This window comes from Peromyscus eremicus, chromosome X (genome assembly GCF_949786415.1).
Source record: "Peromyscus eremicus chromosome X, PerEre_H2_v1, whole genome shotgun sequence".
In the NCBI taxonomy this organism is placed as follows: domain Eukaryota; kingdom Metazoa; phylum Chordata; class Mammalia; order Rodentia; family Cricetidae; genus Peromyscus; species Peromyscus eremicus.
The window spans coordinates 66,054,428-66,079,314 of record NC_081439.1 but is presented as its reverse complement, the minus strand read 5'-3'; the positions used below and the strand labels follow the sequence as shown (position 1 = coordinate 66,079,314).

At 32.9% G+C, this 24,887-nt stretch overlaps 1 protein-coding gene across 2 annotated transcripts; it reads right to left on the bottom strand.

Moving 5' to 3' along the window:
- Positions 1–1,754: 1,754 nt before the first annotated feature.
- Positions 1,755–24,499, bottom strand: Znf711 (zinc finger protein 711). Of its 2 annotated transcripts, XM_059250523.1 has the most exons (9): positions 24,230–24,499; positions 22,617–22,721; positions 14,967–15,512; positions 11,099–11,254; positions 10,351–10,488; positions 7,730–7,864; positions 6,881–6,925; positions 5,155–5,298; positions 1,755–4,450 (listed from the first exon to the last, which is right to left on the bottom strand). In XM_059250523.1, the coding sequence occupies exons 2-9, from the start codon at positions 22,693–22,695 to the stop codon at positions 3,273–3,275; spliced, it is 2,421 nt and encodes an 806-aa protein (XP_059106506.1). In that variant the 5' UTR covers positions 22,696–22,721; positions 24,230–24,499; the 3' UTR covers positions 1,755–3,272. The 2 variants fall into 2 exon arrangements, with proteins under 2 accessions (XP_059106506.1, XP_059106507.1); XM_059250524.1 differs by lacking the exon at positions 7,730–7,864 and having other exon boundaries at positions 24,230–24,494.
- Between the last annotated feature and the right edge of the window lie 388 nt (positions 24,500–24,887).

Here is a 24,887-nt window from a genome sequence, read left to right as displayed (position 1 = left end):
CGGCTATGATTCTTTTGTTCCACTACCTTCATAAATGAGGAATTCTATCACTTACCAATAATTCTTTAAACAGTATCAGGAATTCCCTTCAAATTAAACTACGGGGGAAGGAAACATCAAATAACCAATTATTGTTAAATGAAGAGAAGAAGACAAATATAAATGAAACAAGCTATGTAATGTAATGTTAATCATTTAAGATTTATAATGTGTACATAGAAGTTAATTTTATTCTTGAATTGATATGTGTATAAAAAATCTTTAAGAGAAGTGCAAGGTTGATATCGGTGGTTGTCTTGCTTGAGACATGAGTTGAATTTGAGGACTCAATCTTGGAAATAATTCCTGATATATTGTCATGCCATAGATCATTTAAAAGTAGGAGTTGAACAAATCCATCTGCATGGATTGATGGCTATGAACTATTCTGTAAAAAGGACTTTTTAGTAATTCCAATATAGACACACAGGGCAGTCCTCTGCCAGGAAAACCTGTTCTTTAAAGGACTATCTTTAATTTGTTACATGAGCTGAATTTTTATTCTGTCTGGACTGATGATTTTTAGGGACAATCTATAAGAAATAGATCTATTTTTGTTTAGTTCCATTGTAACCATGAATAATCTCTTTATATGGCACCTTGCTTCCCTCAGCAACCTTGTGATATAGTCCTTATAGTCTCCAAAATGATCTTTAAATATAAACCAAAGGGAAAAAGAAAGGGAGGGAGGGAGGGAGGGAGGGAGGAAAAGAAAAGAAAGAAAAGGAAAGGAAACTGCTCCATTCTTTCAAACCCACAGTGGTTTTCTACTAGAGACTTCTCACAGGCCCCCTCTCTTTATCAGTCCTACTTGCTCACAATTGTCTGGCAACAGCTTATTTCATCTCAGATTATTTGTATTTACAAGTTTCTTTTTCTTGCTCTTAATGGTATGTCCCTAATATGGATTTTCTTTATCCACTCACCCAGTTATTTAGGCAAGAGCACCGAAGAGTTCTAGAATTACACTGGATGTTCTTTGAGTAACATCTTAGTACTTAGTACTCACAGGGTGACACCAAAGGTGAACTTGCTAGAACTGTAAAACTGTAGTCGCTACAATTGAATTTGAATATGCATTTCAATAAGATCCCTAGGTGAACCTTATACTTATTAAATTTGTGGAGCACTGGTCTAATACATGATGTTAATAGATTTCTGCTGCTGCTAATGGGCTTTAAAGAATAATCACTCAGTTGGCAGAATTTTAACTTATAGTGCTATATATATATATGTGTGTGTGTGTGTGTGTGTGTGTGTGTATATGGAATATGAATTCTGTTAAATAATAACCATTGGAGAATAGCAAATTGGTGTATGCTTATTTTCAGAAACATTTCCCAAATGATTGAAGCAATACTTTATCTTTTGAATGTATATTGGGAAAATTACTAGATATACTCATTTCTCAGAACAAGATCATGTAAACAGCTTAAGAATTTTTAGGTTCCTTTCTAATAGTCAATCTCAGGTCTTAAAATGAGCACTTTTACTTAAAGTCTTCCATCATGGTTTTATCAAAAAATACCCAGTTTTAAGGAATAAACATGCCATAATCATTGTTAACTGTTTAAATCCCAGCTCATGTTAACTAATGCACAAAATTGAACAAGGTATTTTTAAAAGATCAAACTGCCTAAGAGAAAGTTTAAGTGAGAAGTCCTTAATCAGGAATGCACATTATAACACAACTTATAAAATAAATTTTATAAAACTTTGAAGTGCAATAAATGCTTTTTATTGTATGCTCATTTCAATGAGTAACATTTAGAAATAATAAGTCCACATAACAGTAACAATCTTATTTTACAGCGTGTACATCATTTACAGCCACATAACACACAAGTTTAGTAGATTTTCCAAATTTAGTATTCTGAAGTTAAGAAAGATAAAAAATTTATTTTCAAGTAACTGATTCTTATCTGGTGCAAAAACAGAAAGGTGAATATTACTTAAAACACAAAGCCACAATATAGCATGAAGAAAAATTTCATTTTAATTATGCTGAACAGCTGAATATAAACTAAATTAAGCCAACTAAAACTTAAAAGTACACATCATATGCATTACATTTATGAACAGGATTTTCATTAAAATTCCCTACACCAGCTTTTAATATTAAGCGCCATTTTGATTTGCAGCATGCTAACACAAAGCGTTGTTAAAGGGATGCATATTTTAAATTTATACACTGTAAACTGAATATCCACCTCCAAACTCTATTGGCAGCATATTGTTCTGTCAACTACTGCATAAATACCGCCTCATTGAAAATTCATGTTAAGAATATGGTATATCGATTTTAAAAATCAAACTTTTCAATAATGGCATAAAATTGCACCTTTAAACATTAGAGCAAGTAAGACTTGAACAGTCATACTTACTAAAACTGTCCTAAAAATTCTAAATATTTTAATATTTAAGAAAACTGTTCTCTCAATTTAATATTTAATTATAAGAAACATAGTGCTGACTTTGTAACATTATAGTTGCATCCATTTTAGAAAGCCACATTTGACTCAAATACATTTTTATCATATATGCCATACTGAATCTACTTGAACATCAAAACTGGAACTTTATTTCTTATATTTCACTTCAGATTTCAGTACAGAATGCTGTTTTAAACATCCTATCCTGTGATAAAATATCAGCAACTCTGAAGTTCTTTTTTTTTTTTACTAGTACTGAATGAATATAACTTGGTTTCTCAGTGAGATTCCTTATAACGAATACACAAAACTTTTGCCATTTCTGGAATCCAATGTCCAGGTACAATATAAAAGGCTCAATGACTAAGTGACTGATGGATGACTGCATTTTCTTTGCCCACCCCATTTCTAAAATTGCATAAAAGTGAGGCTGCTTGCTACAGCAAAGCATTTCTAAATCAATTATGTATTCTCCTTTCAGAAACACTTACTCTAGTGTTACCACTCAAATAAGGTGTCTTAACTTTCCCCTCTGTAGTTTAGTTATGCATATAATACTGTTAATACACAATTAAGTCCCTCTGCAACCATCCTATGGTGCTTCTTAAATTCTTTACGTAATTTTCAAAGGGCTATGAGATTACCCTTCTAATCCAAATATTTTAAGATCTTTAATACAAAGAATGTAAAGGTATGACTTAATATCAAGCTTTGAAACCAGATAAAACAGTAAGATTCTCCTCCCAAATAGCATATTTTAATCTTATTTTGTAAATAACTTTTTTCCTTATACTGATCTTACTATATAAGAGTCTCCTTGTGGTGCCTCATTATATGCTGATTTTTTTCTGATGGTCTTCGGAATCCTTTCTTGCAGAATTCACACCTGTGTGGATAGTCTTTTGTATGTATTGAAATCACATGTCGTTTAAAGCCAGATGCATCTGTGGTGCTGTATTCACAATATTCACATTGGTAAATCTTCCTTCCAGTATGCGTCTTCATGTGCTTTTTCAGCTCATTCTGCTGTCTGAACCCTCTCTTGCACCGTTTACACTTCAATGATTGATCCTTAGTGTGAACTGAAAGGATATGACCACTAAGAATAAATGGATCTGATGTTTTAAAGTCACAATGCCTACACTGATGAATCTTCCTACCCTTATGAATATCACTATGTTTTTTAAGCTCTGAAGGACGATGGAAACCTTTATCACAGACTTCACATTTGTGAGGAAAGTCCTTGGTATGGACAGATATGATGTGCCGCTTAAGGTCACTTGAGTTGGTGCTCTTATGATCACAATGAGGACATTGGTGTGTTTTATGTCCTTGAAACAAATCCAGATGGCGTTGAAGCTCTCTTTCATCACCAAATGCTTGAGGACAATGCTCACATTTATATGGCAAGTTGCTACCATGCTTAGACTTAATGTGAGTTTTCAGATTTGACTGATCTGCACACCTGAAGACACAATACTGACACTGATATGGCTTCTCACCGGTATGGGTTCTCATATGTTTCTTAAGTTCAGAAGGATGACGAAAACCCTTTCCACACTCAACACAAACATGAGGGAAATTCTTGCTGTGAACAGCCAGCAAATGTCTGTTTAACAGTCCTTGTTCGGCAGTTTCATAATCACAGTACTTGCACTTGTGCATCTTCGGCTCCTTGTCTCTTAAGATGAGTTTATTTGAACTCAGTGGACTAGCTTCTCTGTATCTTCGAGTGTATTCTGTAAATTCATGGGTTTTATCAACTTTGTTTATGAGCTTATGGCTTTCTAAGTGGTTATGGAAACTCACTTTCTTGTTAGTTGTAAAGTCACAATCTGTACATTGATATTTCTTTCTCATCAAATGATCAGGATGATTCTTCATGTGTCTTTTTAAGAATCCCCTGGATTTAAACTTTTTTGTGCAAATATGGCAAGGGTATACTGTCAAGGGTTGTCCATCAGGCCCTATTATGACAGCTGCATGGGGAAAAAAAGGAAATTGTGACATTTGATCACACTGCTTTAAACTATTTTGTAAAACAGGTTTCTGAAACTAGCTGAAATTCACTATGTGAAAATACTAGTTCAATAAAAGCCTTATAAGATAGAAATACCTACTATAAAATTTTTTTGTAATATTGCCTACTGAGTAATGAGTTTCTCTATATTGTAAATTACTCATCTACGGCATGAAATATATTAAAAGGGGACTAAAAAACCTTTATAATTAAATCATATGAAATTTGTCTTTAAAATATCTTTTGAATAAGGAGGAAAAGCATTTTAAAAGCATCAATCAAGGTGCTAAAATTTAATATCAGAGCTGGAGAAACAGTTTAGCAGTTGAGTACACTTGCTGCTCTTGTAGAGGATCTTTGTTTCTCAGCACCTATGTCAGGCTGCATGCAACTGCCTGTAACTTCAGTTCCAATGGATACAACACTCTCTTCTGGCCTCCACAAACACCTGCACACATGTGGTGTACGTATACACACACACACACACACACACACACACACACACACCCCAAATTAAAGTAAATCTTAATATATATGTAGTTATCTATAGAATATACAGGGCTATATGGGGGAATAACTATCTTGCAAACATTGGTTTTCCTCCTTGTATTACATAAAACTGTACGTCTCAAATGTACTATTCACAAAACAGAAGTATCTTACCTGTTTGCCACTGCCTTGTTTCTCCCCTTCTCCTCTTCTTGATTTTTTGTTTAAGTACTTTATTTGTGTTAATGCTATCACAAATTTGAAGGTACTGTGCTGCTGTAGTGCTTCTGTTTTCTAATGCTGAGTCAAAAGTGTTTCCTGAAAACAAAAAGGTAAACTGTTCAACGTATATATTTATAGTTTCAGGGTTTCGTTAGACAAATTAATTGATGTGATATGGTGTTAAGTCATGGTATTAAATTTCAGAAAGTATACACGTTTTCTCATTCTCCTTAGTTTAATCCATATCCTCTTGTGCACATGCAAGCACACTGAGTAAGTTAGCACACAAAGTTAAGTTATTTCAACATAACCATCCTAAAGGAATAAACTGGTAAGATTAATGTAACATAAGAAACTTTATTTTAAGAAACTATACAAAATTATGTTATCAGACTAACTTATGAATAGAATCTGATAAAATTAAAGGGATTCAGCAAAGAACATACATAACTAAGTGAACCAATATAGTCGTGGTAATTATATGTAAAATAGATGATACATGTATGTTTTATGATATGAAAGTTATTATTTAGACTGACTTCAGGTATTAAAATAGACATGGCAGGTAATTTGCTACAATTTCAATGTGACCAATGCATACAAAATAAAGTCTTTAATAAAACCAGTTCTCGCAAATCTATCATATTATACAAATACATTGTGATACTTTGAATAAGCATAGCCCCTATAGGCTCTTATGTTTGAATATTTGGGTCCCAGTTAGTGGAACTGTTTGGGAAGGATTAAGAGCTGTGGCTTTGTTGGAGGCAGTGTGGCCTTGTAGAAGAAGGTGGGGGTGGGCTTTGAGGTTTCAAAACCCCACCCTAAACACAGTTTCTCTCTCTGCTGGCCTGCCCGCCTGTGGATCAGGATGTAAGTTCTCTTCCTCAAGGCCGCCTGCCTGTTTGCCTGCTAGCGTGCTTCCTGACATGATGATAACGGACTAATCTGCTGAAATTGTAAGCAAGCCACCAATTAAATGTTTTCTTTAATAAAAGTTGCCTTGATCACAGCTCTTCACAGCAATAGAACTATAACTAAGACATACATTAAAAATTTAAATCTACAAAACTGTCAGACTAGTATATATGCTGACACACACACAATAAATATATATTTCTATTAAACTTACATTAAAATTTAGAGTCAAATGTTACTCAGTAGAAGAAACAGAACAATTATATACTTTGTCATAAGAAAAAGTCTCCTTAAGAAAAAGAAACTGATCCACCAAGGAATAACACTAAATAGAGGGTGTTAAACTAGAAAAGTTATTAAGCTGGGATATGAATTTATGATATATTCATATTAGATGTTTGCCATAGAAATTAGGAAGGGGGTCTCACTCCAAGAATGACATTAACAAACGGTTGATAAGAACAATTGTTCTTTTTCTCTTCAAGTAATTTGTATAATTTTTTCTATAGCAACCTTTTATGACCCATGTGGTAAATTGTCTAATACTTGTACCATCAGGGATATCCAAAATGCTTTTCATTCACAAATTAATACACATTGTATTTATAAATGTTGGTTGTTAAAAAGAGGCAAACTCTTCTATAACTTCTATAATAGGTGAAGTCCAACAAATAAGTCTACAGACATAAGCTAACTTTTTTACTTATCGAGTTGTATATAAAACAAAACAATTTATATCTCCTTTACAATGCTCTCTCACCTGTTGCTTGACAATCTTCATACCTTCGGGAAACTCTTCTTTCATCTATAAGAAAGGACTAGTTATAAACTGATACACTGCCTAGAGAAACTACTACCAGATCACATTTTAACTTATAAAATTTTACTTTTGCCCCAATTTCTCAATGAAATACATTTTTTATTGAAACTTACATGTTAGATAATATTCTCCATTGAAAATAAGGACTACTCATTAGAACTGATAACATCTAGAACAGTTTTAATTTTAAGTGGAAACTGAGTAGCTATTTCTGCAGAGTACCCTTAGCAATGAAGATGTTCAATAGATACATGACTGTATTGAATGAATGATGAATTAATGAAACTTTGAGAAAAACAACTTTGGATAAATTAATGCATTGTCTATCAGGAGCTTTTAATGCATACATTACAGAAAAAAATGAGATTAACAAAAGGCAGAATGGGGTAAGAAAAAAACTTGATAAGTGAACATATACTCTAGAGAATTTGTTTTTGTCCCAGACTTCAGTTTTATTATTTGTGTGTCAACAACTGAAATACATTTTTGTAAAAGGGAAGGATTAATCTTAAGAAGATACTATTTTAGGAAAATTAAATATCTTATGGTGCTCACTTATATAGGTAGGATTTAGAACAGATCCTAACAAAAATGCATTAAGCAAGCTTTAGTAGCATAAGATATGTGATAGAAAAATCATGTAAAATAACTGGAAATGAATTAATTCACAGCAGAATATTTTATTCTATTAGCCAACACACAGTGACATTATAGCACAGAATATTTAATTACTCAAAGGCACAGTAAATACCTACTTTATGTACTTAGATAAAAATACTAGTGTCCTACCGTATGATGCAGGATAGACAACAAGGAAACCTGTTTTATTAACATCAGAGATCTCAAGCTGAATCTTAAGGAGTGTTCCTTCCTCTTCCCCTACGATTATTTCCATGTACAGTTCATTTGATATTTCAACATAACCTAAATTTTGGAAATAATTGCTTGTTTACAATCTCAAGTATTTAATAAATGGGCAAAAAATTCTTTAGGTTTTCAAGATTTCACTTCGTTAATTTCAAAATGCACAAATTTAAATTAAGTTTATATTAGGTATTTTTGAGAGCTAATACTTCTAGAAGACAATTGTTTCCCCCAAATTATTATCTTCCTGCTATTAGAAACAAGTGCTATGAAATGGCTTCTTTATTTTTCATTCCGACATAAGGTCTTGCTTTGCAGCCAAGGCTGGTCTAAAACTTGCATTCCTATCCACAGCATTCCTACTGCTTCAGCCTTCTGTGTCTTGGGATTACAGCCATGCACCATCATGCCTGGCTCTAAAAATGACTTTTACATTTACAAACATGTGTGCTTGAAGAGGGTATTACAACCCAGAAGATACTGGAAATTTATAAAAGGAGTGTTATTCCATAAATGTTCCTAAGAGATTTTTTGGAACTCAGAAAATATTTTCCATAAAAATATGATACAGAGTAATTTATGCTTTCCTGCACTATTTTGATAGTACCATATGTGTAATGAATAATGATCAATATACTAGTTATTGAATAAACTTTTAAAAATGATTAAAACTATATATATATGTAAATACATATATATGTACAAATATAAATATGAAATGCTGTTGCTCAAGAATTAGTAGACCCTCTTCAAGAAGCAGGACTTTTAAGAACACTACAGAGAGAAAAAAAGACATTTAAAGATAATATTGGGGTTAAAAAATTTAAACCTAAAGAGACAATTTACATGCTGTGAAAAACTATTTCTATTTAATGTCATAAATGTGTTATTGAATTTAATTTATGCTTTTACTACGATTCAAAAACTTGGATCTTCTATTTACTATAGAAGAAATGTGTAAATACAGTGAGGTGAAAGGTATCCTCTAGTTTCTCCTCTTTAAAAACCACAAGATACTGGACTAAGTTTTCCACATTCCTTCTGAATTCTGGCATTAGCTAAACCTATGCCTCAGTTTCCCATCTCCTACCATGCCTCTTCCCCAGTAAGTTAAAAATAGTAAGATTTAGAGATGAAACAAACATTATTTCAATTAATGTTTTCTGTCCCTATTCAAATACTCTCCCCTGAATGTTTTGATAGTTTCAGCTGTGATATGGGGGGCAGACATCTCTCTCTGTTTGCTAGAGAAAGATTTGAGGAGTAGTTATTAGAGTGCAGTATAAATAGAACATAGCACTATCATGGTATTTCTGTGAAAAGGAGGCTCTTGCCCTTCTGTGATAAAACAAAATAGTGTTTTGTCAGCATGGAAATGAGAAAGCTGTAGCCTTAGCGAAAGACTGCATAATGAGATGAAGACCATGTAGGAAAAGAATAAAATGTCTTAATGAAAAATAAACAACAAAAAGTGTGAGACATGACAAAGAAAGCAAATCTGAATAGGGATTTTATCCTGTGGTCCTCACTCCCAAGAAACCCTAATAACAATTACCCATGAACAGCATAATAAATTAATAAGATCCTGGCAGAATGGCTTGTGTAAATACTTACCCACCTAACCTCTCAGTGACAGGAGATCAACCAGTTAGCCCTTCCACTGCTAAATCCAGATAGGCCAAAAGTGATTACTGCCATATGGAGAAAACACTGGCAGTAGAGTTAGACAACGATTCAAATTCTAGTACTGTACAAATCTTAGGCAACTTATTTTCTCTGAGCCTTTATTTGTCTTATAAAACAGGAATATTTTCTACCTCAGAGATGAATTATTAAAGATAAATGAAATTAAATAAAGATTTATTTTAAATTTATGTGTGTATATTCCAATGTGAGCTTATGTGCAGTACATGTGTGCATGGACTCATATAAGCCAGAAAAGGGTGTTGGATCCCCTGGAACTGGAGTTACAGGTGGTTATAATCTGCCAGACTTAGGAACTGAAAATGAACCTGGGTCCTTTGGAAGAATAGTGACTATTTTAACTACTGAACCACCTCTCCAGACCCAATTAAACAGATGTAATTATATAGACATAATGTATATGATTCAATTTCTATATATTTGTGAACTTCATTACATCAAAAACAATAAACTCTTCATCTCTTTGTAACACAGCATTTGAAATGTAGAGTTCATGTATCCTTTTCTGAGTAATGTATTGGTTCAGGAATGTCTAAAAGGACTCTTTCTTTTAAATATTTGCAATAAATGGCTTTTGTTTGTTTGTTTGGTTTTTTGAGACAGAGTTTCTCTGTGTAGCTTTGGAGCCTGTCCTGGATCTCACTCTGTAGACCAGGCTGACCTTAAACTCACAGAGATCCACCTGCCTCTGCCTCCCGAGTGCTGGGATCAAAGGCGTGCGCCACCACTGCCCAGCCAGAAATGGCTTATTTTTTAAACTTTGTTCTTATTTAGTACATCTATTGTTATCAATTGCTTTTAAAGTTTTATCATTGCTTCTTTGCAGTGCCCTTTTATCTTACTGATATCATCCTCTTCTTGGGAAGAATCTTTAACTGCCATGTAAACCATTTTCTCTCGTTGCATTCGGCTCTGGTCAAGCACGCCAGCTACAGAATGTCCACTGGTATATTCACTCTCTGTGACAATTTCTGTCCCACCTTAAAAATTAAAACACATGTAAACTAGAAACATATCATGGAATAAATCCCTGTAATAATGAGGAGGATATAAAGGGTGTATAAAAATTCTAATAAACTTCAAAATACATTAATATATTCATGTAAATTATACCATAAACATTCATCTCTCATTTCAGGTGTAAACATTTGTGTCACACTTATATGCCAAGCACTACAAAAATTTTATATATATTTACCCATTTTGTTTTCATAAAACTCCTATTAGGTAGTCATGATCATTACGGCCGTCATAGGAAACAAAGCAGAAGGAGATCAGACAAGCCATTGAAGGAATCTCAAAATACCTGCCTCTGTCATCAATGCTATTAAACACTCATCATAATCCTTATTCTAATCCCAATTATTTTCTCTTGTTTTAAAATTTTCTGCCATAATAGTTTCATATTGAAAAGAATCTAAAAATGACATAGTCTCCATTCCCACTTCATATGTAGATATTCATATACAGCTTTAGAAATATACTAAAAAGCCTATGAACATTTTTGTCTTTTGAGAATTTTGGAATAATCCCCATGAAAGATAAGAATTCTAATGTCTCTCATATCATGGAATTAAAATATCTTTGTACCTATTTCAACATCATCTTCAGCCTCTGCTTTAAATATATACACTTTTATCACTTCTGAACCAAATCCATCTTCTTTAACATCTTCTTGTGAGCCATCACTACCGATTTTTAATGGTGTGTTCCCCATATGCTCTAACTTCTCTCCCACATCATCCACTGCAAAATATAAAGGAAACAATTTCAGTCAAAAAGTACCTCTGGCATTTAATAAGAATTAAGCATAATGGCAAAATAAAATATTTTAACCACCTACCCACTATATTCCCTTAGTGACCTATTTTGCAGTCACTAAAAATGCTGTTTCATGAAACCAATACTCAAGATAGCTATATCAAAGGATCAAATTACATAAAAAATATTTAAAATTACATTGTATTACCCAAAACATGCTTCTGTATAAGAAGTATTGAAATTTAAAATAGCAAGCATGTGTTTAGGTAGGCCATATTTCTTGAATATGACTTATGATTTTGGCAGTTTATAAATATCTATTCACTGCAGTTCATATATAATGCTCCTGTGATATTGATATTCTTAAAACTATAGAGGAAGCCGGGCGGTGGTGGCGCATGCCTTTAATCCCAGCACTCGGGAGGCAGAGCCAGGTGGATCTCTGTGAGTTCGAGGCCAGCCTGGGCTACCAAGTGAGTTCCAGGAGAGGCGCAAAGCTACACAGAGAAACCCTGCCTCGAAAAAAAAAACAAAAAACAAACAAACAAACAAAAAAAATCTATAGAGAATACAAGTTTAACATAAATATAAGTGGTGACTTCAAATACTGTGCCATTACCTTTTCATATATAATGTTCTAATGTTCTTATATTCAATGAATCATTAGGCTTTAGATGAGAAAAGTGGGGTAGTATCTACTTAGGTATTTGCTTCACATATAATTATGAAATAAAGCATAGACTGCATTTTAAGTAAAATCCTATCACCAAAATATGTAACAAAAAACAGATGAGTTATAAGTTCACATGAACAAATCCTAAATTAAAAAGCAGTTGTTTCTAAAACTAATTAATTTATCAAATTAATTATTTTAAACAATGAAATAGAACATATCCAAATGATTTTAATAAAAAGGACTTTTCATAAATCATCATGAAAATATTATCTAAAAGCTCAAATATGGGTTGAGGTATTAAAGATAATTTCAAAACACAAATTTTGTGTGTCTAAGTATATGCTTTGTTTTAAAATCAGAAATAAAGATAATACATAACTGCATGATACTTTTTCCTTATTAAAAACCTGATGCTTCAGAGTATATGAAAAAAAAACATACAGAAAGGCAAAGCAACCACAGTTGAGACTACTACTAAAGATTTTCAATATATATGTACAATTTTATTCTGTTCTACAGTTTCTGAGGAAGACACAACATGTCACATGAATACTCTACATGAACTATGAAATATAAATTCTATTAATAATCTTAAAGCAGCTATAAGTCATATTCAAGCAATATATTCTCTAAATATTATGTCTCTACCATATTAGTTTCAATCCTGTTCCTATAAAAACTAAAGAATAATCTAAACCAAAATTGTGCCCTTACAGACTTCAGAATACCACATATGAAACATAAAATACTGAAGCCCTTGAATATATCTAATAATTTTAGAACTATGGAAAAGAGAATAAAATGCATTAAAGAGCATTTTAAGAAGTACCTTGGTACTTCTTAAAAATTTAGGCAGATCTAAATGAATCAAAATCTATATTTTCCGGAGTTCAGTGTCAAGTTTGATGTCATCAAAAACGTTGTTTTGTTCATATGAAATGGAAAACAAGGAATGCACTTCACAAATTTAACACTGAAAAGCTATTTTATCTTCTTGTTTAAATATAAATAAGTTCATTCTATTTAAAAATTTGAATATACTATTGCTAATGAAAGTTAGCACTCAAATGACATAAGAATGATCTAAATATTTCTGTTCCACTATAGCTCCTAATCATATTTACTGTATTTTTAGCAATTCTGGGGTTACAATGTCATGAATTAAGATGATGAGCTACATGTTATCTGTTTAATAGTTTTTCTTAGCAAATAAAATGATTAGATCATAGAAATATTAAAACAATAAGTTAACTTTTAAGAAAAAAGCTCTTGCTCATTCATGGATTTGAAAATGGGATTTATAGAAAACTTTTTAAAAGCCAAAAATACAAATTTTGGAAGCTGGAATATTTGAAAATTGTTAAAAATAAGAAAATACTCTTGTTTGGAAATATGTCATTATTACACATAAATGGATTAAGTGACCATAGAACACACTAATTTAATATACCCTCACCACTTTTTCTGTTAGCATTATTTCTGATTTCACTTCTACTTAAAAAAGCTTCATACTCTTAATATTTAATGTACCCATTGATTCCTGCCTAGATTAAGCATCTCAGAATGAACAATTTTGAAATGTATAAAGCAACTGAATTTGTTCTGTAGTTTTAGCCCATAAATGATAGTTATTTTTAAAACTGGTATGAACTTTGAAGAGGTTAGGCATCAGCTTTACTAATATTTATTCTATATTCTTAGTTACAGAAAATACACTGACAAAGTTCTACTAGGAAACAAAATGACTTTAAGAAATAAATTCTCACATATTTTGTCTTCCTATTTTTAGGATATAGAACTGCTTCTATGTAGCCCAAGCTTGAAAACTATGTAGGCCTTCCATGTAGGCCTGGATCTTGCAAACTTCCTACCTTGACTCTCCAGTACTGAGATTATAGGAATGCGCCACTTGTCTTTCAGTGACTGTTCTTAACATAGATCCAAATTAAATACTTAAAAGATTCAAGCTTAAAATTTTGGCTATTTTAAGGCATACAGCACATTATTGTTTCTGAACCCACCTTTAAGTGAGCAATATAACATCCCTACAAAATTCTATTAGCATTAAAGACAAGAACATAAGTAAGGTACATTGTTTGCTAGCACTGAAAAGGCTCGAAGTATTCAATATTCTTTTGTAGATCACTGGCACAATTTGATTAAAATTCCATTTTACCACAATATACAGTGTAATACTCATTTTTAAAAACTGATTAAAATATAATTACATCATTTCCCTCATCTCTGTCTCCTATGCCCACTTCACTCCTCCCCAAATTGATGGCCTCCTTTTTAAAGCCACAAGGCTTTTGAGTTTACCCGTTACGGTACATCAATAAAATTATGATTACCTATAAAATATGTTTAAACTTTCTAGCACTTTAATACTGGCTTAATTTAATGAGTAATTTTTGGATGCATACTGCACTTATTTTAATATAGAGACACTAATAAATTTCCCTATACCATCTTATATGATGGTCATTGCTTTTCACGTCAAGTTAGTATTTAAATATGGAGTTGCCCCAAAAAGCCACATACATGCATGAATACGTAATATCATTCCCACAATCTTTTAGTAGTGCACCTCATTCTCTTAAAGAAAATGTAAGTATTTACTGGCAAATTATTTCCAGGTTGGGCATGGTGGCAATGCCAGCACCTGTTATGTCTTTTAAAAGCAGTAATAACATAATTTACTCATTTTGAAATACAAATTTATCATTGAAATTTTGTATGAGTTAATGTTTCTATTGAGCCTTTCAAACACATGTTTCCATTCTAAGACATCAGTTGGCCTTTTCATTTTTACTTTGGTGTGCTATTTCAGAGTATATTAAAAATACAGATAGAGTATATTAAAAATATAGGTAAACTCAAAAAGCATCTCAACACTACAGCTTTGAAATTATTTTCAAATGATTCCTTTTATTGCTTTTATGAAATATATCCTTGATCCCAGAATACCTTCCAGATTATAGAAATTAATCCCCCAAGTAATGGACTTTATGTTTCACTTACAAGATATCATTAAGTAGTCTTCAGAAGTGCTCTTGACATCATCATCATCATCATCATCTTCAGTTTTTATTGTAACAGTAGAACCAGGAACACCACCAGCTGCTTGAATTACAGTTTCTGTATCTGAATTAGTTACAAGAACTTCTTCTGATACCATTGTGGGAGAGTCAACACCTGAAACACAATCTTGGACCACATGTCCCAAATGTCCATCAGGACCAGTAACAAGATCAGCTACAAAAACCTGCTCTGGTACCCTAACGGTTTCTGTAATTAGTTCGGAAGTCAAGATATGATCTCCATCATCTTCCTCTAAATCTTCTTCAATGGCAACATCAGCTTCAAGTACAGCTTCAGGGACAATCACACCTTCTGTTACTACATCAGTCTCTGTAATAATATCAGGCCCATGGACAACTTCCGCTGCAAGGCCATGATCAAGAGTTATCCCATCATCTGTGACAACATCAGAAACTAATACAGCTTCAGGAACTGAAACAACAATATGGTCTCCATCGATATGTGCAGTACCAGCCATTCCAGCCACTACAATACAAACAATTATTCAAAAAAGGGTAAAGTTATTTTATTAATAAAATATATTTAATAAATATCTACTACAAGATAATTTAAATATTATTATATGTCTTGATATATATATATATATATAATTTAAGAAGCATTGTTGGTAATTTAACTGTAATAAAAAATCGTCACTGATTAGGAACTGGGTTAGATACCAGTGTAAAGAAGAAAAAAAAATCTAAGTTAAGATCTTAAAAGTAATTTACTGTTATTTAAAAGCAAAAAGTCATAAGACATCACAACACTGAAATTAAAATAACTAAAATAAAAAACAAAGCTGATGAAGACAGAGAAAATGTATGTTTTATATATTTGGGGGAATGTAAAATGTTAACAGTCCTTCAGAAAAATAGTTTGGCAGTTTCTGACAAAACTAAACATTCATTTTCTATATAAAGCAACAATTGTACTCTAGGACATTTCTCCCCAGAAAATGTAAAACATGTTTACACAGAAACTATACTTAAATGTCCATAGTAGTTCATAGCAGTTATTACTCCTAATAGTAAAAAAATAAACACTATCCAAATATTAATCCATCAGCAGATAAATGTGTGGTTAAATCAATCCTGGCACATCCTTACCACAGAACAATACTTAGTCATAAATAGGAATAAGGTACTGATATAACCAACAACCAGAATAAATCTCCAGAAATTTATCCTTACTTGGACCTGCTACTCAAAATCAAGAAAATAAATGACAAATGTGGATCCATCCTTAAACAATTCCCTTAAATCACCACTTCAAAGGCTAAGAGGACATTAAAGAAGAGGTAAAGATGTCTGTAAGAACTAAAGATAGGGTGAAGGTAACAGTAGTTACCTGCATTTCCCCCCACAAGACCAGTCCTATCAACAGTCAAAGAAGGGAGAAGGGGTTACAGGGATCTACCCTTGACCTGTGAACTATTGGCTATATTTGAGAGGGAAATCACTGTCTTTACTTGTATAACCTCTACTGAGCCCACCAGGCTCCAAAGGATAGCTCTACACCCCACTGCACAATGGCCCTGAATGATCTTTGTGAGTCTCAAAGTGAAATGAAGACACGAACATGAGAAATAAATTTGTTGGGGGGAAGAGTGGGTGGTAGGAAGTAGGAGGTAAAAGTAGTCAAAATGCAAGGTATACACATGTAAAATTTGCAAAAGGAACAAATGAAAAATTTAAAATTCACAAACAAATGTATGCCCAAACGATAGAAAAAAGAACAAGGTATATGGTTTTAGATAACAGGAATTACCTAAGACTTTAATTTTCTGGGTTTGGTATTGTACTATTGATAAATGGGATACCAGCATTGGGGGGGGATGAATAAAAGGTATATAAGACCTTACTACTCTAATTTTTCTTACTTCCTATGACTATATATTTCTTGGAAAAAATGAAAGCAAAATGAGAAACACAAAGGGATACTGTTACGAGTTAATACTACATTATATCACAAAACATATAACCATAGAATTCCCAAGAAATTCTTTAACTTAAAGGAATTGCTATCCAAAACCTTAGAATCTTTTAACACCCGATTTAGGAGAAAAGAATCTTAACTCATACTAGACTAAGATTTAGCCTGATAATATTAATAAGTTTGCAACAGGGAGAAAACTTTAATTTTGCTCTTGAGAAGCATAGTAAGCACCAACTCCCACTTCCATTGTAAATACTGAAAGAGAGTAAACTCTCTTCATGAGCAATTTTCAGTTTAGCCATGCTGAGGTGCTACAGTAAATTAAGAGTTTGTGGGTCTCCTTATAATGCATGATGCAGTAGATAGCCTTTTTTAACATAATGATCACTTTCCTTTAAAGTACTATCTGAAAGAATGTAAAGGGAGACATTACTAAAGATATACAATGCTCACTATTTATAATCAATTCATCAGGATATTAGTTAAAGCTGGAAACCAGTTTCTACCAGCTAAATAAAAAGCTAAGAATGAAAAGAAAGCTGATTTTTCAACAGAGGTCTTGGGATCATTATTATTGTACTGATTTTTGAAGCAGGGCCCCACGCAGTTCAAGCTGGTCTCAAACTGGCTATGTAGTCAAGGGTGACCTGGAACTCGTGATTGACCTGACTCTGCCTCGGGAGTTCTGGAATTACAGGCACATGCCAACACACCCATCCTCCCTTTCAACTATTCTAAATCCTTCTCAACATTCTTCAGTTTTCACCTAAAACCTAAATTACATCAAAAGAGCATAACAGACATACCAAAGTAGACACAAAGGCTCAACCCTACACAAGGAGCTACCTGCAACTAAGGAATGTTCAGAGTGGGAGAAATGTCTTTAAATGTCATTAATTCAGATACACATAAGTAGTATTTGTTTTTTTTTTTTTGTTTTTTTTTTTTTTTTTTTTTTTTTGGTTTTTCGAGACAGGGTTTCTCTGTGTAGCTTTGCGCCTTTCCTGGAACTCACGTGGTAGCCCAGGCTGGCCTCGAACTCACAGAGATCCGCCTGGCTCTGCCTCCCGAGTGCTGGGATTAAAGGCGTGCGCCATCACTGCCCGGCCATAAGTAGTATTTATTATGCACTAATAATGCCTCAAGCAATCTTATACTATGTGTGTGTGAGATGAAGCATATACATACATACAATCTCGTTTAATCCTCAAAATAAGTGTGAGTGTTATCTCCATCTTACATGTGAAGAAAAAATGTTTTTTCTTTAAAAATTGTATTTATTCTTGTTGTGCATACAAAATCTGGGTAGATTTTTTTGTGGAGTTGGTTCTCGCCTTTAACCAGGAATTGAAGTCAGGTTGTTGTTAGGCTTTCATGGAGAGCACTTTACCCGCTAAACCATCCAGCTAGCCCCCCAAAACTATATTATAGAGAGGTTGGCTGTATTCATTCTTTGACTCAGGGTTGTAATATTCTTCTTCTTCTACTCTCCTAGGAGGAAAAGTTTGTTTCTTATCCTAGATAAGTTTTAAAAGAGAGACTTATAGAATTAAGAAAATAGGGCATTACCACAGTAATATTTTGAGAAGAATTAAAAGAGCTATCACATAGAAACTCATTTAAATATTATTTAAAAAATTTATTAAGCAGCACCTAATGACATAGAGAATTTATCTTACTAGTTAAAAAATTTACAAATGATAAACAATCATCTTTCAAATGTGAACCAATGAGATAAATATGTAACAATAAACAGTAAATTCTGACAAAATATTTTCCATTTTATGAGAATTTGTTCAAAGGTTATCTGGCACCCCATTAGAGTTATAGCAAAAAATCTTTCTTAACAGTCTGTCTTGGACTAGTATCTAAGGCCATTTTGCTATTTAAGTTTCAAAGCAACACTTACCTTTGCAACACTAAAATCTTGAACAACTATTAAACTCAATGCCACTGACTGTAAGGACAATCACTGTACTCAAACATCAGCAAAAATATTATATGACACAATATTGTAAAATTTTAAATCTTAATCATCCTTCAAAAGAAATTGATCTAATAGCTTCTAAATTAGTTCTTCCAATTTTTTATACAATATTCATCCCATAGTCTCAAATGAGAACCTTTCAGAATTTACATGGCTGAATAACTTCAAAAATTTCAAAATCTATTTACTAAGGACAATTGGAAACCTAACATGTTCTAGGACAGAACCATCACAAACCGTAAATCCATAAATGAGTAAACATTATACTCATATTAGCAATTCTTGATTTCACTATAATTAAGAATAACAATATTGCCACAATATAAAAATTCAGTTGGCACTGATTTATCCATTTCAATTTAAGTGATCATGAAAATGGAATTTAAAATAACTTATTTCAAAAACACTAAGCTATTGAATCATAAATGAGTTTATAACAAAAAGTAGCTCTCTACTTTTTTTCTGACATAAAAATATTTACATTAGTTCACTTTAGAGAAGCCTATAGATAACTATGACAATGCCAACTAAAATTGGAAGTAGGTCTCAAACTTTCCCATCCTCTTACTCCTTCCTTGAACAACACAGGATATACCAAATGAAAACTTTTCTTTCAGCCATAATGTGACCACCTATAACATATCAATTGGTAATAAAAGAGGAGTTATGTGTTTGTATGTGCAGTAACATAAATAACACATAAAAATGTGTTAAAGTAAAAAGAGGCCATGCATGAAAGGTCATATATTACATGATTGTGTTTATAGGAATTTTTCAGAATAGGTAAATCCATAAATTGAATTATTGGTTGTTAAGAACTGGTGGAAACAGAAAGGATAGGCAACAACTGTTAATAACTATGAGGGCTTTTATTTAATTTTTATATTTAAAATTTTTTGAGATAAATTTTAGGATAACAAATGCCTGAAAATTAAACTGGTGATGACTGTATAATTCTCTAATTGTACTAAAATATGGAATTATAAACTTTAAAATAGGGTTTGAAGAGATGGCTCAGCAGTTGAGAACACCTGCTGTTCTTCCTTAGGGCCTGAGTTCAGTCCTAGCAAGCACTTTCAGTGGCTTATAACTGCCTGTAACACCAGCTCCAAGGGATCTCATGCCCTCTTCTGACTTTCACAGGTACCAACATACATGTGGCATACATGCACACACACATATACATACAAATAAAAATAACTACTTTAAAAACCAACTTTAAAAGGGGTGGACAGTATAGCATATAAATTTTATCTCAATGAAAAAGAAAAAAAATATTTGTATAAAAGTAATTCAATATGTAGCTCCTATTTCCCAGCATCTAAAAGTAAATAAAATATCACATATAAGAAAACCTCGCCGGGCGGTGGTGGCGCACGCCTTTAATCCCAGCACTCGGGAGGCAGAGCCAGGCGGATCTCTGTGAGTTCGAGGCCAGCCTGGGCTACCAAGTGAGTTCCAGGAAAGGCACAAAGCTACACAGGGAAACCCTGTCTCAAAAAAAACAAAAAAAAAAAAACAAAAAACAAAAAAAAACAAAACAAAACAAAAAAAAAAAAAAAAAAAAGAAAACCTCAACATACTGAGGAGGTTACAAAGTTGACATCTAAAATGAAAGTTTGTTTAGTATATTGAAATTCAAGTACCCCTCTAGTCTATACTATAACCTAAACTGAAACGTAAGTGGTTTTAGCATTTTAAAGCTTATGAACTCCCCAGCCAAGATTTTTAAGGACAAAAAAAAATCTATCTTTAACTTTATTTCCTTTCTTCTATAGTTCTTCCTGTGTCACTTCTTTCATTACTGTGATTTAAACACGAGAGGAAAATTTAAAAGATTCGTTTTGGCTCACAGTTTCAGAGATTTCAGCCTGTTTCCATTGCTATGGGACCAAAGTGGGAGAGGCTGAATGTCATGGCAGGGAGCATGTAGTAGAGAAAGCAGCTAACCTCATGGAGAAAAGGAAGCAGGAGACTATGCCTGTGGTAGGCGGCATTCTCCACTCTTCCTATTTTATTGCATCTAGGCCCCTAGTATGTTGGATGCTGATGCCTATATGTAAGGTGAGTTTTTCCTCTTATTTAATCCTGTGTAAAAAAAAAAAAACACGCTAATAGACATAACCAAACATGTGCTTTAATAACTTTTTAAAATCCTCACACCAATCAATTCACTATCACAATTCTTGTACATTTTCACCCACCCCAAATCATTTTGAAATTATGCATAAACAACAAAGCTCACTCATCTTTCAGGAGAATAAATCCATGAGTCCTTTATATATCACTTTAACTATCATCTCAATCCTTACGAAATTCAACCTTGAGGTACCCAGCTGTATTTATCTGACAAATGTCAAAGAATTACAGACCTCCTCATTATAAAAGTGGATCCGTAATTCAGCCAAGTTTATAACCTAGAGAACACCACTGTCAAGACTAGAATACAGTTCCTCTAATTCTTATTACTGTGAACTTTAAAATGGCATATTAAGCCATATTGAGAATAGTAGTAGTATTTTCTTAGTCAAGCAAAGTATCATTAGTTCTAGGCCCCCATCACTGATTTCAGCTTCATCAATTCCACATGACCCTATGGGTCCTGTGTCCTTCTTACAACCATTTATTATTTCTGTTTTCTACTTTCATTCCTATCTCATCTTCAATTCTTAAGATCCCATTCCTGCCTCTTTTAATTTGGATACCACTATCTCCTCTAAAATTCAGACCAATCTTCCCAAAATTTAGTTCCTTTCTAGACAATCAATGCAGTCTTAATATATTCATAAAAATGATTTTAAAGCTATTGAAAAAGTGGGACATAGAATTAAGGAATATTTATTAGGGAAAAGGTAGTGGACTGTAGAAATTTCTCAGAGGTTAAGAGTGCTTTCTGAATGGGGGGGTGGGCTGGGGGGAAGGTGAGGGGGGCGGGAGGGGGGAGAACAAGGGAATCCGTGGCTGATATGTAGAACTGAATTGTATTGCAAAATAAAAATAAAAAAATTTTTAAAAAAAGAGAAAGAGTGCTTTCTGCCCTGTTAGAGGACCTGAGTTCAGTTCCAAGTATCCATGTCAGACAGCTCAGAACCACCCATAACTCTGGCGCCAGGAGATTCAATGCTTGCTTTTGGAGTCTGTGGGCACCTACACACATGCAGCACACACACGTATGAATCTTTTTAAAAAGAAGTGTATTTTATTAGTAACAGCCTTGAGGAAATGATATCTGAACATAATTACCAAATACATGACTTACCTTTATCTCTTTATAATCATCTTAATCCTTTGTTTTGATAGAAGCACTTCCCTTTCTAGCTTTATGAACAATACAACTTAAAATGTATTTTAGAAAGCTGATTTAACATTTTCTACATCTGAAAACTAATATATACTATCCCACAACATGATGCAATTCAGCACTCATGCATAGTGAGTTTTTCATTTTTAGTAAAATATTATCTTTATATCTCAAGTTTCTTTATTTCAAACTTCTAACAAATTATATGATCTTAAATATACTGTTTACATATGCCTTTAAGAAAATAAGCTGTACAGTTTGATTTTCCTAGTAAAGGAATATTTCAGTGTAATTCTACTTCCTTGTTTATTTTTAATACATTCATACTTTACAATCATAAAGTACAACAAAGAAAATGCTTTACCAAAATCCTGCATAATCATGGTATGGGCCATTCTAGCGTCTGAAGTGTGCAATCCAAGACTTCCACCACCTGAATCCATACTTAACAAATTTCATTCACAAATATCTGTAAAATAAATGGTTTGAAAAATAGTTTAGATACATTTATCTCCAAGTCAGGTGTTTTGAGAAAAATACAATAGAAAATATGCCTTACAACCAGGTATGCAAAGCTCATTACAAAAGAAAAGAAAAATCCAAAACTGCTTAGATGCTTTATGTGAGAACCATACATAAAAGAGGCAGGTGGAAGTAAAGCCAAGATAACGGAAAATGAGCCACAGTTATGTTGATGAGCCATTGGAACGTGATAAAAACAAGCAAAGGAACAAAACTGCAAGACTGAGGTCCAGTTAAAATATACGTAATAAATAAAAATAAGATGATGACAGATTAATAGTTGGGATGTTTATACATTACTAGAGGACTCAGATGTCTAGTATTAGTGAATGGCATCCAGTAGCTCTCATCCATTTCTTCCAGACCCAGATCAGCCCTGCAGCGGAGCTCTGTGGATATTGTATTCACCTCTGGCTCCTGGGGCTCTACTTATAATGCAAAATGTTCTATCACAAGTTTCCCCGGAGTTCTTTGAACCAGTAAGGACTTCTGGCCTCACTCTACTACATTCTCTTGTCTCACAGTTTTGAGGAATCATGAAACATGACTGCTTCCTAAATATGGTAAAGATAAGATCAATCACATACAAACATTTAGCATTGTTTCTTTAAGCATATCATTTGCTTGCAATTGTTCAACTTATATTTTCCAGTAATGATTTATAAAATCACGCTATTCTATGGAAGTTTTTAAAGCAATAGCTCAACCTGTTTCATTTCCTATATTAAGACAATCAGACAACATGGAACAGAAAGCCAGATGTTTTCACTCCATGTAATACTTATAATTGCATATGTGCATTGCCCCAGCAACAAAAGAGTCTAACCAAACAACCAAAATTGTGTGAATTTTAAAAGGTATTTATCTGATTTTCATTCAGAAGTGCTTGTTAAATTGAACCATATCACACAAAGGTTATGTCATTAATGAAAATTTTAGAACGATACCACACAAACAAAATAAGTACTTGGTATGGCTAAGCTTTTTTTCCTCTGCTGTAAAGTCCTATAGCTACCAAACAGGCAGAAGAATCTTGAAGACAAATTCCTTATTAAACATTTGAATTGTATGCTTTGTACACAAAAATATTCTATATATCAGTGGGTAATTATTTCTATGTACCAAAATTATTAGGTAAAGTATGTGGGAACAAAATTAGATATTTGGGAGGACTTCCTAGCTATATTTTGCCTTTCTTTCAAATTAGTATGTTTTGTCTTGTTGTATCCAAGATAAGGACAAAAGGCCAATAGAGTTCCCCATAAATTACCTGTCTATCCATACCTTTAAATAAAAATGCCATAAAATTTTTTTTGACACTTAAAAATATACTTTGTGGACTTCAATTATCATTTGCTTTCTTTATCAGATAACTAATACGACAATTACAAATTTCATTCTATGGTTTAAATTTTTGTAATTACTAAAGAAAAGAGTAAGCAATTTGTTAATCACCTTTATACAAGTGGGTTGAAGAAACTGTAGATTTCCTTACAGATTGTAAGGTGAATTTTGCAAAATTTCTGTTTATTTTTCTCCTTCAAAACAATGCATTTTCTTTGGGAAAATGTTCTTTACCTACTATGAAAATACAAATTAGATACTTCAAGACATTTTTAACCAAATCTCTTACACAACTTAAGAATTTTTTTTCTCTACTCTTCAACTTGTAGGGTGAGGTTGCGAAAGCTCACGTGCTCAAATCTGTGCTTGTATAAAAAGCAGCCAGAGGGACATCACCAGACACCCCCCCCAAATTCCACATTTAGAATTCTACTGCTTAAGCAAAAATCTTCTTTAAATCGGATTTTTATAATACTTTAATTTGGAAAGTAAGGAACAACCAAGGGCAAGGTGTATTTTTGCCAAATCCATACAGAAAAATCTGCTCCAGCACTCAATGAAGTGTGAAAATTACAACATACAGGGCGAATATTATGGAAAGTACCACACTGTATAAACAGCAAAGAAATAAAGTGCAATACTTTTTCACATATAGGAAGTTTCAATAAGATCAATAATAAATAATGTAAGGGAACAGCAGTATGGTATTTAATAACCAATACGTAGCCAAGCTACTCGGTCTTCTCAAGAGTGTACCCCACATGCTTAT

What these genes read in the sequence shown, in the direction of transcription:
- Znf711 (XM_059250523.1), bottom strand. Translation starts at nt 22,695, where the DNA reads ATGGATTCAGGTGGTGGAAGTCTTGGATTGCACACTTCAGACGCTAGA. An exon ending in AGACTACTTAATGATATCTT is followed by an intron (nt 11,255 to 14,966) that starts GTAAGTGAAACA and finishes TATATTTTGCAG; the next exon opens with TGGATGATGTGGGAGAGAAG. An exon ending in AACAAGGCAGTGGCAAACAG is followed by an intron (nt 4,451 to 5,154) that starts GTAAGATACTTC and finishes TTCCCCATGCAG; the next exon opens with CTGTCATAATAGGGCCTGAT.